General features: G+C 51.4%; 1 protein-coding gene across 1 annotated transcript in view; it reads right to left on the bottom strand.

Moving 5' to 3' along the window:
• erich3 (glutamate-rich 3) overlaps positions 1-14,151 on the bottom strand; it is a 123,231-nt gene that overhangs the window by 65,252 nt on the left and 43,828 nt on the right. The window contains exons 7-9 of the mRNA XM_038793412.1: positions 12,349-12,477; positions 11,303-11,476; positions 1,671-1,868 (exon numbers count right to left, since the gene is read on the bottom strand). Of these exons, the coding sequence (XP_038649340.1) occupies positions 1,671-1,868; positions 11,303-11,476; positions 12,349-12,477 (501 nt within the window). The remainder of the gene's footprint in view (positions 1-1,670; positions 1,869-11,302; positions 11,477-12,348; positions 12,478-14,151) is intronic.

Here is a 14,151-nt window from a genome sequence, read left to right as displayed (position 1 = left end):
ATGCTCCGCCCCCTCCACAGCAGCATTGCCTGATCCTCTGCCCCCACGATGCCCCGCCCCCTCCACAGCAGCATTGCCTGATGCCCGCCCCACGATGCTCCGCCCCACGATGCTCCGCCCCCTCCAAAGCAGCTTTGCCTGGTGCCCACCCCCACGATGCTCCGCCCCCTCCAAAGCAGCATTGCCTGATGCTCCGCCCCCTCCACAGCAGCATTGCCTGATGCTCCGCCCCTCCACAGCAGCATTGCCTGATGCCCGCCCCACGATGCTCCGCCCCACGATGCTCCGCCCCCTCCAAAGCAGCATTGCCTGGTGCCCACCCCCACGATGCTCCGCCCCCTCCAAAGCAGCATTGCCTGATGCCCGCCCCACGATGCTCCGCCCCCACGATGCTCCGCCCCCTCCAAAGCAGCATTGCCTGATGCTCCGCCCCTCCACAGCAGCATTGCCTGATGCCCGCCCCACGATGCTCCGCCCCCACGATGCTCCGCCCCCTCCAAAGCAGCATTGCCTGATGCTCCGCCCCTCTACAGCAGCATTGCCTGATGCCCGCCCCACGATGCTCCGCCCCACGATGCTCCGCCCCCTCCAAAGCAGCATTGCCTGATGCTCCACCCCGATGCTCCGCCCCCACGATGCTCCGCCCCCTCCACAGCAGCATTGCCTGGTGCCTGCCCCCAGATGCTCCGTCCCCTCCAAAGCAGCATTGCCTGAGGCCCGCCCCCACGATGCTCCGCCCCCTCCAAAGCAACATTGCCTGGTGCCCGCCCCCAGATGCTCCGCCCCCACGATGCTCCGCCCCCGCCCGGCCGAGTTCCTGACGGGGTCGGTCACGTGTTGTCTCACCCTTCAGAAACAGCGCCGCCAGAGTCGGGGGAGGGCAGATCCGGGGGGGGGGGGGGGGGGGGGGGGGGGGGGGGGGGGGGATTCGGGTAGGACAGATCCGCGGGGGCAGGGGGGGGACTATCAGGGGCTGGTGCACTGTGGAGGGTTGGTCCGGGGCCATTGCAGGCCGCCACCTTGCGCATGCACAGCCACGGACCTGCCAATTCTCCGGTCCATATTAGCAGCTCGAGCCAGGTGCTCTACGCTACCGGCCTGCTAGTCCCCGGCCAAATGGAGGATCGGTGGCCGATTTACGCCATTTTCTCTGGCATAAAACGCCACCATTCCCACGCCGACGTGGGGGACACAGCCTCAAAATGGGAGAATCCAGCCCTGGGTCTTTAAGTATGTTCAAGGTTGAGATAGACAGATTTGTAATAAGTGAGGGAATCGAGGGTTTTGGGGATAAGGCAATAAGCGAGTTGAGGATTATATCAGATCAGCCACGATCTCACTGAATGGCGGAGCAGACTCGATGGGCCGAGTGGTCCAATTCTGCTCCTTTGTTTTATTGGTCTACTAAGAATCAAATCGGGAATCCAGGAGAAGATTCTTTACCCAGAGAGTGGTGAGAACTCGCTCCCACAGGGAGTGGTGAATAATGTCGATACATTGAAGAGGAAACTGGATAAACACACAAGGGAGAAAGGAATTAGCTCAGTGCTTAAAAACTGGGCGGCACGGACAAGTTGGGCCAAAGGGCCTGTGTTCATGCTGTAAGTCTCTCTGAACAGAAGGAGAGGCAGCTTGTGCGCTGATATTGTGTGTAATGATTCTGTCTTTACCTTTGGCAACAGGGTAGCTGGGCCATTGGGGGCTGTGGTGGGCCTCAGCCTCCTGCCCCTCAGGGTTCCATTCTTCTCTCGTTTTCGCGGTGGTGGTGGGACTGGAGTCACGTAGTTATTGATCACTGGAAGGCGGTAGGGGGACATCCCAGTGGAAAAATCCAACGTGTGCCAGTTCCTGAACAAATCGCGGTCCAGCTACCAGAAAATAAAATTAATTCAGTGAATTACAACCAGGAAGCCTTCTTTGTTCAAACCAGCTGATCCACGATTTTATTTCTCGGCACTGAATTCACTAAAAGCAGAAATGTAGCAGTGGGGGTGAAGGGGACAGTAACAGAATTTCGGGGGGCATCATCGGACTGGCGAAAGTGCTCAGGCACAAGGCTGATACAGTTTAACGCAGAGAACTGAACTGACACATCAACAAATTGTTGTTGTCCTGAAAGTCTTTCAGCCCACAGGTCTCCAGTGCCAGTCTCCTGCCGTCCCCATATACCCCTGCACATTATTCCTTTTCTGATAATGGTCTAATCATGTTTTGAATGTTTTCATTGACTTTGCCTCCACCACACTCTCAGACAGAACATTCCAGATCCTCACCGCTCCATAAGACATAGGAGCAGAATTAGGCCACTCGGCCCATCGAGTCTGCTCTGCCATTCTGATATTTTCTCATCCCCATTCTCCCCATAACCCCTGATCCCCTTATTAATCAAGAACCTATCTAACTCTGTCTTAAAGACACTCAGTGATTTGGCCTCCACAGCCTTCTGCAGCAAAGAGTTCCATAGATTCACCACCCTCTGGCTGAAGAAATTCCTCCTCATCTCTGTTTTAAAGGATCGTCCCTTTAGTCTGAGATTGTGTCCTCTGGTTCTAGTTTTTCCTACAAATGGAAACATCCTCTCCACGTCCACTCTATCCAGGCCTCGCAGTATCCTGTAAGTTTCAATAAGATCCCCCCTCATCCTTCTAAATGCCAACGAGTACAGACCCAGAGTCCTCAACCGTTCCTCATACAACAAGCTCTTCATTCCAGGGATCATTCTTGTGAACCTCCTCTGGACTCTATTGAAGGACAGCACATCCTTCCTTAGATACTGGGCCCAAAACTGCTCACCATACTCCAAATGGGGTCTGACCAGAGCCTTATACAGCCTCGGGGGCTGGTTTAGCTCACTCGGCTAAATCGCTGGCTTTTAAAGCAGACAAAGCAGGCCAGCAGCACGGTTCGATTCCCGTACCAGCCTCCCCGGACAGGTGCCGGAATGTGGCGACTAGGGGCTTTTCACAGTAACTTAATTGAAGCCTACTTGTGACAATAAGCAATTTTCATTTTCATTTCAGAAGAACATCCCTGGTCTTGTATTCTAGCCCTCTTGACATGAATGCTAACATTGCGTTTGCCTTCTTAACTGCCGACTGAACCTGCACGTTAACCTTAAGAGAATCGTGAACAAGGACTCCCAAGTCCCTTTGTGCTTTTGATTTCCTAAGCATGTCCCCATTTAGAAAATAGTCTACACCTAAATTCCTCCTTCCAAAGTGCATAACCTCACACGTTTCCACATTGTATTTCATCTGCCACTTCTTTGCCCACTTTCCCAGCCTGTCCAAGTCCTTCTGTAGCCCCCTTACTTCCTCAATACTACCTGTCCCTCTACAGATCTTTGTATCATCTGCAAACTTAGCAACAGTGTCTTCAGTACCTTCTTCCAGATCATTAATGTATATTGTGAAAAGTTGTGGTCCCAGAACAGACCCTGAGGCACACCACTAGTCACCAGCTGCCATCCAGAAAAAGACCCCTTTATCCCCACTCTCTGCCTTCTGCCAGTCAGCCAATCCTCTATCCATGCCAGGATCTTACCCTTCACACCATGGGCTTTTATTTTATTTAACAGTCTCCTATGCAGCACCTTGTCAAAGGCCTTCTGGAAATCTAGATAAATCACATCCACTGGTTCTCCTTTATCTAACTTCCTTGTTACCTCAAAGATTTGTCAGACACAACCTCACTGTGAATCTGTCTCCACCACACTCACAGACAGTGCATTCCAGACCCTTACCACTCGCTGTGTGAATCTGCCTCCACCACACTCACAGACAGTACATGCCAAATCCTAACCACTCGCTGTGTGAGTCTGTCTCCACCACACTCACAGACAGTACATGCCAGATCCTAACCACTCGCTGTGTGAATCTGTCTCCACCACACTCACAGACAGTACATGCCAGATCCTAACCACTCGCTGTGTGGAAAGGCTCAGGTAGTTTTTGCTACTTTTCTCAATTGTTTAAATCTGTGCCCTCTCATTGTCGATCCTTTTACGACTGGGAATAGTTTCTCCCCGTCTAGATCCCTCATGATTTTGAACATCTCTTACGAAGAAAAATGAAATGAAATGAAAATTTCAAATCTCTATCAAATCTCCTCTCAACCTTTCGTCCCCAAAGAAAACAGACTTTGTTTCTCCAATCTATCTTGGTAACTAAAGTTCCTCATCTCTGCAAAGTCTCCTCAATCTTTTCTGCGTTCTTTCCAATACCTTCACATCCTTCCTAAAGTGCAACATCCAAAACTGCAGACAATAATCCAGCTAAACACCGAATACAGTCTGCTTTATTAACTGCTCTCCACCTTTCCTGTCACCTTTTACTGACCCGGGCCCCTGTGCCCCGGCACCCCCTTTAGAATTGCCCCCCTTTACTTTATATTGTCTCTCTGCGTTCTTCTTTTCAAAATGGATCACTTCACATTTCTCCTCATTAAACTTCATCTGCCACCTATCTGCCCACTCTACAACTTGTCTTTGTCCCTTTTACTCTGACCTCATCACCTTTCACAATTCTTCCAAGTTTTGTATCATTTGCAAATTTTGAAATGATCTCGTGCACACCAAGATCTAGATCATCGATATATATCAGGAGAAGCAAGGGTCCTAACTCTGGTCCCTGGAGAACACCACCACAAACCTCCCTCCAGCCTGCAAAACACCCATTAACCGTTACTCTCACTTTCCTCTCCCTCAGCCAATTCCGTTTCCACATTGCTCTCGTCCCTTTTATTTGAGAGGCTAGAATTTGCTGAGAAGTCTGTTGTGTGGCACTGTATTAAATGCCTTTTTAAAGTTCATCAACAACATTACCTTCGTCAACCCTCTGTGTTACCTCTTCAAGCAACTCCAGCAAGTGAGTTAAACATAGTGCTTACTTCAGTATTCCAGACTGGCTTTCCTTAATTAACCCAGATTTGTCCACGTGCCTATTAATTTTGTTCCGAATTATTGTTTCGAGAAGTTCCCACAGCATCAAAGTTAAACTGACTGGCCTCAGGTTGTTGGGGCCATCTTTACTCCCTTTTTGGAATAATGATGCAAGCTTTGCAATTCTCCAGTCCCCAAGCATCACCCGTGTCCAAGGCAGATTGAAGAATTATGGCCAGTACCCCTGCAATTTCCACTCTTATTTCCCTCAGTCTCCATGGAAGCATCTCATCCAGACCTGGGTTGTCAACTTTAAGAACAGAGCCTATCCAATGCCTCCTCCTTATCAATTTCAAACCCTTCTAGTGTCTGGACTCCTCTTTCACCAGAGCCTCGGTAACATCTTCTTCCTTGTTAAAGGCAGATGCAAAGTATTTATGTAATACCTCAGCAATGCTCCCAGTCTCAATGTGCAAATCCCCGTTTTGGTGGCATTTCATGGCCTTTTCCTACCCAGTCTCACGGAGGCTGGAAGGTTATTCCGGAGCAGGGTGGAAACTGGAAAAGTCAGAAATATCCATCTTGGGCAGAAAGGTGGGATAGAGAGTGGGATAGAGAGTGGGCTAGGGGGTGGGTTAGAGGGTCGGGCACGGTAAACGGCCTCAGTTTGAAGGCTCTCAGGTTTGGGGAGCCCTCCTCTTGGGGACCTGGAATCTTTGGCCCTTCCTCCCTCCCTCCCTTTTTCGCCTGCCTCTCCCCCAACACTGAGATCGCCCCATCCCACCAGGGCGTCCCCTACCCTCCTGCCCCTGGTACTTGTTCATCTGCTTTAGCCACCTATTTCGATACTCACTTGCACGTGGTACTGGCTGCAATCTGGAGGTCCTGCTTGCAAATGTCACACCCAGCTCCCTAAATTCTGACTGCAGGACCACATCCCTCTTTCCAGCTGCATCATCTGTACCAATGTGAACCAGGACTGCTGGCTGTTCACCCTCCCACCTCAGGGTGTCCTGCAACCGCTCAGTGACATCCTTGACCCTGGTGACAGAGAGGCAACACATCATCTTGGAGTCACGCCTGCAGCCGCAGACACATCTACCTATTCCCCCAACTATTCAATCACCTATCACTATTGCTGTTTCCTGACTTCCTTGTACGCCCTGTACAACCCATGGTGCCATGGGCAAATTCCTCCGAATAGAATACTGGTTGAAGGGTGGGATGCACTCAGGGTCTCCCGCATTATCTGCCTATTTCTTCTCCACTCTGTCGTGGCTATCCATTCCCTCTCTCCTGGCACAATCTTAAGATGCAGGGTGGCCACATCCACAATTCTGCTAACGACAAAGTTCTCAACTTTGCGGGTGCACTGCAGAGACACCAGCTGATACACAAAGTTCTACCCGAACTGTGGATGTATCTGTGCCTGATGGACTGCAGTGGTTCAAGGTGCTGGCTCATCACCACTTTGTCAAGGGCCGTTAGAGATGAGCAATAAATGCTGGCCTAGCCTGCGACCCCACAAACTTAACAAACAAAAAAAGACTTCTTGCAGAAATCGTTATCCAAAACGTATGAAGCGCCCTGGCATTCCCACACATTGCAGGATGTGCACTCTAGAGGACAGAGTAGCCCTTCTATTTCTCTGTTTTTTTTAATGGCATTACTACTTCTGATGAATCTGACTACAGTGAATAAACCTTTATTAATACTAATAAACCTTACATCTATTTATTAACCTTACCAATACAAATATGCATTAACACTGACAACCCCTACCGATACTTATTCGTTGCAATAAACCTCATTTTAAAAAAAGATAAATCTCAGAAGTTTATTCTCAAGTTTAGCTAAAATTAATAGGAAATACTCACCAGCTAATCACCTACCAGTTTCCCTGTATGGTGGATATAGAAATTTTAATATAGTATATTTTATACCTGTTGCAGTAATATTATGAAAGGCCTGGGTTAAAGAATATATATATTTCAGTAATATTATTAAAGAACCTAGCTTAAGGTATCGACACTGTGTTTTCGGAATTTGTAATTAAGGAGTCACAAAAGATGTGATCATGATTCATTCCAGCCACTTGCTTGGTTACAGATAAAGGGCTAATGATATGCCGTTATGATTGCTGGAGATTCTCTGGAGATTACATAAATTAAGAGGTTATATTTAGTCACAGCTAATTAAGCAGGCCATGTGACATCTCAGTTGGATGCAGGAGATTTAATTAATGGGAGGAGCCAAGTCTACCTACAAGTTTTGCAGTTTGTCGGAGGATTTGAATCTTGCAAGACAGAAAAATTTTAAGTCGAACAGTTTTTCCAGATGCTGCCAGCTACCTGTATTCCCATTCCCCATGGCAGTGATAGCTAGCTCTCTGTATTCCCATTCCCGATGGCAGAAGGAACTAGCTCCCTGTATTCCCATTCCCGATGGCAGTGATAGCTAGCTCACAATATTCCCATTCCCGATGGCAGTGGGAGCTAGCTCTCTGTATTCCCATTCCCGATGGCAGTGGGAGCTAGATCTCTGTATTCCCATTCCCGATGGCAGTGATAGCTAGCTCCCTATATTCCCATTCCCGATGGCAGTGGGAGCTAGCTATCTGTATTCCCATTCCCGATGGCAGTGATAGCTAGCTCTCTGTATTCCCATTCCCGATGGCAGTGATAGCTAGCTCCCTGTATTCCCATTCCCGGTGGCAGTGATAGCTAGCTCCCTGTATTCCCATTCCTGATGGCAGTGATAGCTAGCTCTCTGTATTCCCATTCCCGATGGCAGTGGGAGCTAGCTCCCTGTATTCCCATTCCCGATGGCAGTGATAGCTTGCTCTTTGTATTCCCATTCCCGATGGCAGTGATAGCTAGCTCTCTGTATTCCCAATCCCGACGGCAGTGACAGCTAGCTCCCTGCATTCCCATTCCCGATGGCAGTGATAGCTAGCTCCCTGTATTCCTATTCCCGATGGCAGTGATAGCTAGTTTGCTGTATTCCCATTCCCGCTGGCAGTGATAGCTAGCTCCCGGCATTCCCATTCCCAATGGCAGTGATAGCTAGCTCTCTGTATTCCCATTCCCGATGGCAGTGGGAGCTAGCTCCCTGTATTCCCATTTCCGATGGCAGTGATAGCTAGCTCCCTGCTGTATTCCCATTCCCGATGGCAGTGGGAGCTAGCTCTCTGTATTCCCATTCCCGATGGCAGTGATAGCTAGCCCTCTGTATTCCCATTCCGATGGCAGTGATAACTAGCTCTCTGTATTCCCATTGCCGATGGCAGTGATAGCTAGCTCTCTGTATTCCCATTCCCGATAGCAGTGATAGCTAGCTCCCTTCATTCCCATTCCCGATGGCAGTGATAGCTAACCCTCTTTATTCCCATTCCCGATGGCAGTGATAGCTAGCTCCCTGTATTCCCATTCCCGATGGCAGTGGGAGCTAGCTCCCTGTAATCCCATTCCCGATGGCAGTAGGAGCTAGCTCCCTGTATTCCCATTCCTGATGGCAGTGGGAGCTAGCTCCCTGTATTCCCATTCCCGATGGCAGTGATAGCTAGCTCCCTGTATTCCAATTCCCGATGGCAGTGATAGCTAGCTCCCTGTATTCCCATTCCCGATGGCAGTGGGAGCTAGCCCTCTGTATTCCCATTCCCAATGGCAGTGATAGCTAGCTCCCTGTATTCCCATTCCCGATGGCAGTGATAGCTAGCTCACTGTATTCCCATTCCCGATGGCAGTGATAGCTAGCTCCCTGTATTCCCATTCCCGATGGCAGTGATAGCTAGCTCCCTGTATTCCCATTCCCGATGGCAGTGGGAGCTAGCTCACTGTATTCCCATTCCCACTGGCAGTGATAGCTAGCTCCCTGTATTCCCATTCCCGATGGCAGTGATAGCTAGCTCACTGTATTCCCATTCCCGATGGCAGTGATAGCTAGCTCACTGTATTCCCATTCCCGATGGCAGTGATAGCTAGCTCCCTTTATTCCCATTCTCGATGGCAGTGATAGCTAGCTCCCTGCTGTATTTCCATTCCCGATGGCAGTGATATCTAGCTCTCTGTATTCCCAAACCCGACGGCAGTGGGAGCTAGCTCTCTGTATTCCCATTCCCGATGGCAGTGATAGCTAGCTCTCTGTATTCCCAAACCCGACGGCAGTGGAGCTAGCTCTCTGTATTCCCATTCCCGATAGCAGTGATAGCTAGCTCTCTGTATTCCTATTCCCGATGGCAGTGATAGCTAGATCTCTGTATTCCCATTCCCGCTGGCAGTGATAGCTAGCTCCCTGTATTCCCATTCCCGCTGGCAGTGATAGCTAAGCTCCCTGTATTCCCATTCCCGATGGCAGTGGGAGCTAGCTCCCTGTATTCCCATTCCCGATGGCAGTGATAGCTAGCTCCCTGTATTCCCATTCCCGAAGGCAGTGATAGCTAGCTCCCTGTATTCCCATTCCCGATGGCAGTGGGAGCTAGCTCCCTGCTGTATTCCCATTCCCAATGGCAGTGATAGCTAGCTCCCTGTATTCCCATTCCCGATGGCAGTGATAGCTAGCTCCCTGTATTCCCATTCACGATGGCAGTGGGAGCTAGCTCCCTGTATTCCCATTCCCGATGGCAGTGGGAGCTAGCTCACTGTATTCCCATTCCGATGGCAGTGATAGCTAGCTCCCTGTATTCCCATTGCCGATGGCAGTGATAGCTAGCTCCCTGTATTCCCATTCCCGATGGCAGTGATAGCTAGCTCCCTGCTGTATTCCCATTCCCGATGGCAGTGGGAGCTAGCTCTCTGTATTCCCAATCCCGACGGCAGTGGGAGCTAGCTCCCTGTATTCCCATTCCCGATGGCAGTGATAGCTAGCTCCCTGTATTCCCATTCCCGATGGCAGTGATAGCTAGCTCTCTGTATTCCCATTCCCGATGGCAGTGATAGCTAGCCCTCTGTATTCCCATTCCCGATGGCAGTGATAGCTAACCCTCTGTATTCCCATTCCCGATGGCAGTGATAGCTAGCCCTCTGTATTCCCATTCCCGATGGCAGTGATAGCTAGCTCCCTGTATTCCCATTCCTGGACTCATTCTTTCCTTCTGCACAGACTGCTGCATGTTGTTTATATCCCTGCCATGGGTCTTTTTCTGCTTGCTGACCCATGGAAGGGGAACGAAGAGAGATATACAAAATAAATATTTTAAACTCCATGCAGGATTTACAGAGGCAGACAGTACCTCTGACAGTGCAGCACTCCCTCAGTACTGACCCTCTGACAGTGCAGCGCTCCCTCAGTACTGACCCTCTGACAGTGCAGCACTCCCTCAGTACTGACCCTCTGACAGTGCAGCACTCCCTCAGTACTGACCCTCTGACAGTGCAGCACTCCCTCAGTACTGACCCTCTGACAGTGCAGCACTCCCTCAGTACTGACCCTCTGACAGTGTGGCACTCCCTCAGTACTGACCCTCTGACAGTGCAGCACTCCCTCAGTACTGACCCTCTGACAGTGCAGCACTCCCTCAGTACTGACCCTCTGACAGTGCAGCACTCCCTCAGTACTGACCCTCTGACAGTGCAGCACTCCCTCAGTACTGACCCTCTGACAGTGCAGCACTCCCTCAGTACTGACCCTCTGACAGTGCAGCACTCCCTCAGTACTGACCCTCTGACAGTGCAGCACTCCCTCAGTACTGACCCTCTGACAGTGCGGCACTCCCTCAGTACTGACCCTCTGACGGTGCAGCACTCCCTCAGTACTGACCCTCTGACAGTGCAGCACTCCCTCAGTACTGACCCTCTGACAGTGCAGCACTCCCTCAGTACTGACCCTCTGACAGTGCGGCGCTCCCTCAGTACTGACCCTCTGACAGTGCAGCACTCCCTCAGTACTGACCCTCTGACAGTGCAGCACTCCCTCAGTACTGACCCTCTGACAGGGCAGCACTCCCTCAGTACTGACCCTCTGACAGTGCAGCACTGCCTCAGTACTGACCCTCAGACAGTGCGGCACTCCCTCAGTACTGACCCTCTGACAGTGCAGCACTCCCTCAGTACTGACCCTCTGACAGTGCAGCACTCCCTCAGTACTGACCCTCTGACAGTGCGGCACTCCCTCAGTACTGACCCTCTGACAGTGCAGCACTCCCTCAGTACTGACCCTCTGACAGTGCAGCACTCCCTCAGTACTGACCCTCTGACAGTGCAGCACTCCCTCAGTATTTCACTGGGAGTGTCAGCGTGGATTATGTATCTATTCTGTGGTGTCGGCACTTGGTCAAATACAGGAGTGCTGCCCTCGGAGTCATGGTGTCACCACGATTACTTTGCGTTTTTTGATGTTCAGTGGATGATAGTCTCCCTCTGTATCCTGGAAACTGTCATTTCTGGTTGGCACCTCTTAGCAATTATTAAAAAACAAAGTAAATACCCCATGATGATATTTGTAGTTGATGGACTCGGGCACATCCAGGTGCTGCTCCTTGTGTTGGAAGTGCGAGGAGGACTGTGCTGTGATCGGTGTTGCTCCATTGCTTTGGATAGGGATTAGTCTTACCGGACGTTGTAACTTGCCGGGGGCAGTGCTGGGCCGTGGGGATGAGGGCTAGGCAGCAGACAGAAAAACAAAGAATGAGGAGTGTGTTCTCACAAATACAGTTGCCAGCGCTGCTCACTCCAACCACCACCACTATCACCCCATCCAATCTATTCACCTCCATCTCTGCCCAACAACCTGTTTAGCCACCCATTAACTCAATCAACCTCTGTGAGATCATGTCCGGAATAAATGTTAAAGCGGAGTTTCTGTGGAATACAAAGAAGGGAAAGTCATATTCCAGCTGGACAGAGCTCTGACCAGAGGAACAGGAGGCAGACATTCAGCCTCTCTAGCCAGTTCATCACCTTTCAACATCCTGGGGGGGTTAACATTGACCAGAAACTGAACTGGATTAGCCAAACAAATACTCTGGTTACACAAGCAGGTCAAAGGCGAGGAATCCTGTGGCGAGTAACTCACCTCCTGACTCCCCAAAGTCTGTCCACTATCTACAAGGCACAAGTCAGGAGTGTAATGGAATACTCCCCACTTCCCTGGATGAGTGAAGCTCCAACAACACCGAAGAAGCTCAACACCATCCAGGACAAAGCAGCCCCGCTTGACTGTTCCCCCTTCAACAAACAGGAGGAATTTCATGATCAGAGACTGAAGTTCAAATTGTGCTGTTTAAGGCAGAGAATAATTTTGGTCAATTTTAGCTCAATCTCCGTCAGTGTAAATCTGCCTGGCAACATTTGGGGACTAACTTTACTGCTCCAGCTGCTGCTATCTAGGGTAGGGTTCTGATAGGCCACAGAGTTCACCTGTTTAAAGCCATTATATGGACGCCATTGCCAAGCTCAATATTCAGAGCTATGGAAAGGGCCCAATTAATTAATCCCGTTTTTGTCATGAGGAAGGCACATATTGATACTTACAGATGTTGATAAATCCGAGTATTCCACATCTGGTCTCGAGACACTCCTGTTACAATCACGAGGACAAACCGGGGGACGAGGGGAGAGGAAAGGAATGATATCTTCATCGGACCTCCGAGCCCGTTCAACCTTCATCAATACAAATAGCATTTACACAGCGGCAGTAACATTGTAACAAATATCCCACGTTTTATCAAGTGGCATGTTTTTAAGATGCATCTTAAAAGAGGACAGAGGTAGAGATGTGGAAAGGTTTAGGGAAGACGAGAGGCTGATGGTACGGCCAAAACGGCCAAGGTTCAGGTGGTTACTGTGAATATTGTTATGCAATTAGAACTTCAATTAGGGACCACACGAAACGTGAAGAAACATGTTTTGTGAACTCATTTTCTGAACATGGGTGTTGTTAACAAGGCTCCTGTCAAAGGAACGGGTTGTGTGGAAGTAGCTGGAAAAAACAGTGGGCGGGATTCTCTGTAGCCTGACACCGAAACCGTGATCGGTGATCGGGCAGAGAATAGATTCCAACGCCGGTTTGACGCTGGTCCTCCATGCTCTGCTGGCCCACCCACAATGCTCTGCTCCCAATGGGCCGGGTTTCCGACGGAGTGGGCCACGTGTGGTCCCAAGGCGATCGGGAACCCGGCGTGCTGGCTGTGGACAGTGTCCAGCGATGCCACACTCGGCCGGGATCTGTACCGCTGGCTGGGGGGCGGGCTTGCCGGCGGGGGGGGGGGGGGGGGCTGTGGGTCTCGGTTGGCGGGTGAGGGGGGTTCGGGCATGGCCAACGCCATGCTTTACGGCCATGCGCATGCACGGATCGGGTCCCCACCATTCTCCGGCCATTTTGCACCAAGCCACATCGGGGGCCGAAGGGCCCATACTGCGCTGTAATGTTCTATGTTCTATAGGAGACATTACGACACATGATCAAAAGCTTGGTTAACGAGGTTGGTTTTAAGGAGTTCCCTCAGGGAGAACCAAAGTAGAGCGAGGAAGAGGTGGAGGGAGGTGATTTCAGCGCTGAGGTGCCCAGGCAACTAATGGCACAGCCGCCAATTGTGGGGTGAGAGAAATCAAAGGCTTTGCAGATATCAGAGGGCTTTAAGGATGGAGAGAGAGAATACCGAGATAGGGATGGGCGACTACATGGAGGGATATCAAAACAAGGGCGAGAAAGTTAAAATCAAGCCATTGTTTAAGGGGATCAGGGGTTATGGGGAGAAGACAGGAGAATGGGGATGAGAAAATATCAGCCATGATTGAATGGCAGAGCAGACTCGATGGGCCGAATGGCCTATTTCTGCTTCTGTGTGTATGGTCTTAACCTGGAGCCAGTGGGGAGCAGGGGGAGCGGGGAGCAGGGGGAGCGGGGAGCAGGGGGAGCGGGGAGCAGGGGGAGCGGGGAGTAGGGGGAGCGGGGAGCAGGGAGCAGGGGGAGCGGGGAGCAGGGGGAGCGGGGAGCAGGGGGAGCGGGGAGCGGGGAGCAGGGGGAGCGGGGAGCAGGGGGAACGGGGAGCAGGGGGAACGGGGAGCAGGGGGAACGGGGAGCAGGGAGCAGGGGAGCGGGGAGCAGGGGGAGCGGGGAGCGGGGGGAGCGGGGAGCAGGGGGAGCGGGGAGCAGGGGGAGCGGGGGGAGCGGGGGGAGCGGGGGGAGCGGGGGGGGAGCGGGGAGCAGGGGGAGCGGGGAGCAGGGGGAGCGGTGAGCAGGGGGAGCGGGGAGCAGGGAGCAGGGGGGAGCGGGGAGCAGGGGGAGCGGGGAGCAGGGGGAGCGGGGAGCAGGGGGAGCGGGGAGCAGGAGCG

Source organism: Scyliorhinus canicula, chromosome 4, assembly GCF_902713615.1.
Source record: "Scyliorhinus canicula chromosome 4, sScyCan1.1, whole genome shotgun sequence".
NCBI classification, from domain to species: domain Eukaryota; kingdom Metazoa; phylum Chordata; class Chondrichthyes; order Carcharhiniformes; family Scyliorhinidae; genus Scyliorhinus; species Scyliorhinus canicula.
The sequence above is the reverse complement of the archived record's forward strand: the minus strand, read 5'-3'. Positions and strand labels throughout refer to the sequence as shown.